Below are 5851 nucleotides of genomic sequence, written 5' to 3'. Positions count from 1 at the left end.
AAAGAGTGTGGATTGTAATGTCGCGATGTTTCTTAATAGAGAAGCAGATAAGATCACCCCCTCGATTCTTTCTCCTTCTCTCTCTCTCATTCTTTCTCTTTCGCCCGGCAGATTCATACGTGACGCTGAATAGGCGTGTTTTTCCTAGGGTATTATGTTTCTTCCCTGGGCTATAAATCGAAAGATAACGCCGATAACGTCGCCGAATTGAAAGCAAATGTTCTATTGACACGTACTTGCAAGTAGGAAGGGTAATTACGCGAATCGACAATTTGTCGGCTTCATTCGGAACTTGAATGCTTTCACAGATTTATTGTGACTGTATTAAATTGGATGGATATTATATATACATTATTTGATCACAAATCTAATTTTTTTTACTTTTGCTATTCAATAAAATTCCCAAAAGATTTTAGTATAAAAAATTATGTAATAAAAATTAGAAATGTTGGCATAAAAGGCGATTGATATAAATTAATTGAAGTCGAGATAGTAACGTACTGCATAAGATGTATTGCAGTATCTTATAAAAGATACTAATGTTTCGAGATATCGTATGATTAAGCACAATTGCGAGACAAAATTATCCAATTTAGATTAAGATAATATAAAGAAAACGGCTTATATACAGAGAGTGAGCGATATTGGGCTAGTTTCCTTATAAATCATGCGTAAAGAGCTAATAGCAATTTTCATGATTAATCGACGAGGCGAGTAAAGCAGTCGCGCCACTTCAAATAGATACAGCGTGTATAAATAAATAGAAAAATTTACATAATTACGCGGGAAACTCGTCTACCGCGATCCGATAATAGTAACCTCGTGAGTCGCCATAATTTAGAACTGATAATTAGATTGATAATCACTAAGTGTGGTTGCTCGATCTCACAAGATTTACCAGCACTTCTAAACGATTGAAAATATTTTAATGTATCATAAAAAAAACGATGCATCGATTAACGTGATAACCGAAGGAAACACATGAAAGGAACAGCAAGATCCGTCCTACAGTCTAACATTAAAATGCATATTTATATGTTACTCGTTAATTACGGAAATCTCAGCTACTTAAAGCAGCGGCAATTTTCCGTTGAATTTTATAATGCTTGTATACGATATCATTTCGACAACAGTTAGCAGTTTTCAATTAGACAAAATAACAAAATTCTGTTTTAAAAAAAATTTCTTTTTGCAGAATTTAATATTTAAAATTTTTATTTCAAAAATACGAATTTTTATTGTAATTTCTCGACCAGTCGATATGTCGTACTATTAATTGAAAAGCGTGCACTATCAAAATTACAATACTTTTTTTCTCTCTTATTAACAAATTAAATAAGACACCCAACTAATCGCGATCTAACATCATGAGCATATTAGGAGCTGACAAATTAATCGGGCAACGAGAATAGGGTTAATAAAATTCCGTCATGGTGCTTGCCCGCAGCAGGCGCCTTCACCTTTTTCCCGAGAATGCGTAGCACGCTATTATTATTCATAAACCGGTCTATTCTCGCCCTAATCGAAATCAGGACGCGCCATTAAATTCCGGGGGCCGCGCCCTTTAATCGTCGCCTGACAGCGTTACAGGCGCGATTTGTCATCCACGAAATTGAGTCGCATCTGCACGGAACGTTGGCAGAGAGACGCGGGCGTCCGGGATGCTGCGCTTCCGAGATGCGCGCGCGCGCGCGCGCGCACGCGTACAGCCATACAGACATAGTCTCGTTCGTTCATGTGAAAGCGTGCGCACACGTCGAATCCACGTGGAACGTTACCACCAGTCGCACGTATTCGCGGCTGCCGATTCTAATACCATCATACAGTCCTCGAGGGCGATATAATACTCGAGTATATATATGTATATATATATATATATGGGCACGGACCATTAATATATGGCTGCTGGGGCCATTGTTGCGAATTAGGTACCCATTGAACGACGCATTGTCAATGACAACGGGGGTCCGGGACGGAGGATGCAACGTGTGTACCCCCCTCGTACTACCAACCGCGTTTTGATATACCCCGTAAGTGGACGCTCCCTTCTCCCGACACGGACCCCCTTTATGTCAATGCGATACACTTCTCCCGCCGTTACGAGTAAGGTTGGGATTACTGAGAGATTAATAGAGTTGAAAATTCTTAAAGCACATCCGCACGGTTATAAGGAGATATATCGAAATGCTCAATCAATTTTTTGTAAATAAAGATATGATAGACGATTGAATATCTGTATGAGATATATATGTATAGTAGGAAAAATTGTTTTTCAGTGTGCAATATCTATTGTTTTTATCACGCATACACACACACACACACACACAGTTGCATATAAATCTTAAATCTGATGATATTTCTACATCTTACCAGCGTAAGGAGAGGAAGAAGTAATGCTTCTCAAAGTTATGAATCGCACTGACCATCTTCGATACTCAATCACAGTGTGATAAGACTTGAAAACTTCAACAATCAAACGATCAGTATTTTTTAATGCTGCTTCAATAGCCGTTAGTACACTACGAAAAAAGCCTCACGACGCCATTGTGCGAATAATTGGAGAACTAGTTAGTATAACGTCGATAATATCATTCGTGTCTATAAAATCATGTGTCGATAATATCGGTAACAACAAAATAAATCGTATCGGCTCAGATTTAGAGCGACTTGGATCAAACGATTAACTTCGGCATTATTGACGATTAATCCTGACAAAATTACCCCTGCGATATAATTTCCATAATTCTATCCATATTAACAGAACACTGCTGCTAGTATTATTGATTGGTTAACTGCCACTTATCGAAATTTGATCGAAATAGCCTCCAACTAGCCGTACAAAATATTTTATGGTAAAGTTATTTGTATATAAAATTATTGTCTATTTAGTTTCAGAACGTGTGTACATACCTAGCAACAATCGCATTTTCGCCGGACTTTGGCAAAGGACCGGTTGAGAAGACGATTTCTCGATCAATTCTGGGCAGATGCGGGATGCATGTTGGATGCGGATATTGCGATGTCAGCGTACGCGATAGTAATAGTTGGCGATGTGCCCAACGAGGAATTGACACTTTACGGAACACTCGCGATAACTCTTTGCGCGTGAAATACACTTTTATACAGTAATAATCGCGAAATATACACGGAGCGCGACGAGCGTGCAACTTTGTACGCCATGTTATGTTATAACTAATATTGACCGCGATTTGAAATCCTATCGAAGCGATATTGCGATTCTCGAAATATCGAAACGATTGAAGTAACCAACTTCACAATAGTCGTGGATGTAAAATAAATAAATAGAGAAGATGCAATTTAAATAAACAGAACTATTAGCGTAAAAATAAAATTTGAAATGTTTCACAAATATTAGAAATAATTGAAATAGTAGATTACAAAAAAAACATATGGATTTAATTACTTATATAACGACGTGCGTAAATACCTAGACGGGATTGGATAGGCATTTAGCCAGTCATACTTAACCCAACCTAACGCAACCTTCCTGACACGAGGGACGAGAAAGGGGCTTGCATAGACGAGAATACGTCAGGAGCGGATCCGTCTATGGGATTAGGTCAATGAAATTAGACGAGAGAATTGCGTTTCTGTTTGAACCGATAGTATAACTCTCTCGGAAACATGTGGCTGGAGGAGTGCGACAGTTTTGCCGAGCTCTGTCGTGGATACTTGCCGTACTATTTGTTAATAGTCCTGCCGATCTTCATCATAATCTCCCCGGTTAATCCCGTGGCCGCGTCGCATGAGTTCCCCGTGTATCGTATGCACCAGTATGACTTGCACGGAGTTCCACACGGTAAGATGTCAATAATGTCTGTGATGATTTCTCTGGAAATTGCGCGGCTCTCAAAGAAAATTGCAATGATTCTCACAAGGTTGTCGAAGCGCACCAATCTCCCTGGAGGCGAGATCGTTGACTGGATGGAGCACTTCCAGGCATTGCGTTGTTGCGAAGGCTCTGGATATCACACCGTCTGTCTTCCAGTCCATTAAAAGCAAAGCTGGTGCATTGGTGATTGTTTTACCTGAGAAAATGAATGAACTTACGACAGAGGAAAGAGAGGTCAGTAATAGAATTAATATAGCTTTATAAGATAGAATTATAAGATATACACAATAAACTGTGATAAACTGTTTTGATTTTAGCATATTATAAATCTAGAAGCATTTATGATATATGGTTCCGAGACAATGATACCGGTATACTTTGCATTGTGGCATCCAGATCTTCAAATAATCCTGGATGATATTGCTGATGGATTTATTACCGATGAAAAAGCTGGTTCGGCAGCAGAGGCCATGTATAACTCAATTTCTGCTAGTGGTTATCAAGTAGTAGTGGCCACTGGACAGGCACTTCCTAAAACAGATATTAAAGTTGCCACATTGCATGGCAAATTGACTGGAACTGGGGCTGAGGAAAAACTACCTACTATAGCAATAGTAACGCATTATGATAGTGCTGGTGTAGCACCTGTAAGTTTATTATTAAATTCTGTGTTTATTATTAAATTATGATTCTTAATATTCATGAAGATCGATATGTACTCGGACACAATTTATTTTATTGAAATCGTAGGAACTATCATTTGGTGCAGATAGTAATGCTTCCGGTATAGCTATGCTATTAGAAATAGCAAGACTATTTTCTGCTTTATACTCAACTGGTCGATCAAGACCACAATATAATCTTGTGTTTATTGCAACTGGAGCTGGTAAATTAAACTACCAAGGTAGTAAGAAATGGTTGGAAGATCAATTGGATGGGCTTGAGGGATCTATTATACAAGTAATGCAATCTCAATATTATTAATATCAATTAATAATATTTGAATTTACTAAGAAATCTCATTATTTTATCTATAACAAACATGATTTATTTTGGTTATAGGATGCAGCTTATGTAATCTGTCTTGACACAGTTTCGGCGAGCGATAGTTTATTTATGCATGTGTCAAAGCCACCCAAAGAAAATTCGTCTGGTGGTCTATTTTACAAGGAACTTATGATTGTGTCCCAATCTTTGAACACTAGCAATGTTACAATTCATAAGGTTCATAAAAAGATAAATCTTGCAGAAGAAACATTAGCTTGGGAACATGAAAGATACAGCATTCGAAGATTGCCAGCTGCGACTTTATCCACATTAGAAAGACACGAAAATCCAGTCAGAACTACTATACTAGATATTGCTAAAAATGAACAAGTAGATACATTATACAAGCATACCCAAGTTGTATCGGAAGCATTAGCACGTCATATATATAACTTGAGTTCTAGTCAAATCTTTTCTGGCTCATTGGTATGTTTATAGCTGAAATATTTGCATTCTTGACTATTTTATTTTTTATACTCTATATATCTGAAATATATTTGTGTGTGTGTGTGTGTGTGTAAGAGTCTTGGAGTATATTACAAAATTATTTGTTATAACTTTAATTTATATCATGTATATAGTGTTTTATCAATTGATGATTTAAATATTAGTGAGTAATATTTATACCACACTATACATGTATATAAATTAATTTTTATATCAAAATCTTTCTTTATAGGAAGTATCAAAAGAGTCACTGTCTTTATGGTTTAATTACTTTGCTTCTCAACCGAGAGCAGCATCACTATTAACAGATAAAAACAATTTGCTAGTCAGTACATTGAAAGAAGCAATGGCAAGATATTTGGGAGATATTAAAGTTACTCTCCATATTCCTGATAAGCGAGATCCAGAATTTGTATTCTATGATGTTGCAAAAGCAATTCTAAATGTATATAGGTAAAGTATAGTCTTTGTATATATATATATATATATATATATATATATATA

The 5851-nt window shown here is 36.8% G+C and overlaps 1 protein-coding gene and 1 long non-coding RNA gene across 2 annotated transcripts in view; one reads left to right on the top strand and one right to left on the bottom strand.

Moving 5' to 3' along the window:
* Positions 1-3401, bottom strand: part of LOC115240440 — a 222757-nt gene extending 219356 nt beyond the window's left edge. The window contains exon 1 of the long non-coding RNA XR_003884780.1: positions 2911-3401. This is a non-coding gene — a long non-coding RNA (uncharacterized LOC115240440). The remainder of the gene's footprint in view (positions 1-2910) is intronic.
* A 2-nt stretch (positions 3402-3403) lies between these two features.
* The window catches only part of LOC115240432 (nicalin), a 3037-nt gene continuing 589 nt past the window's right edge, over positions 3404-5851 (top strand). Inside the window, exons 1-6 of the mRNA XM_029815567.1 lie at positions 3404-3820; positions 3900-4087; positions 4171-4500; positions 4604-4813; positions 4916-5326; positions 5580-5800. Coding sequence (XP_029671427.1) covers positions 3646-3820; positions 3900-4087; positions 4171-4500; positions 4604-4813; positions 4916-5326; positions 5580-5800 — 1535 coding nt within the window. The 5' untranslated portion in view covers positions 3404-3645. The remainder of the gene's footprint in view (positions 3821-3899; positions 4088-4170; positions 4501-4603; positions 4814-4915; positions 5327-5579; positions 5801-5851) is intronic.

This window comes from Formica exsecta, unplaced genomic scaffold (genome assembly GCF_003651465.1).
Source record: "Formica exsecta isolate Colony F162 unplaced genomic scaffold, ASM365146v1 scaffold43, whole genome shotgun sequence".
Taxonomy (NCBI): Eukaryota; Metazoa; Arthropoda; class Insecta; order Hymenoptera; family Formicidae; genus Formica; species Formica exsecta.
Note: the sequence above shows the minus strand (reverse complement) of the source record. Positions and strands in the feature narration are given on the sequence as shown.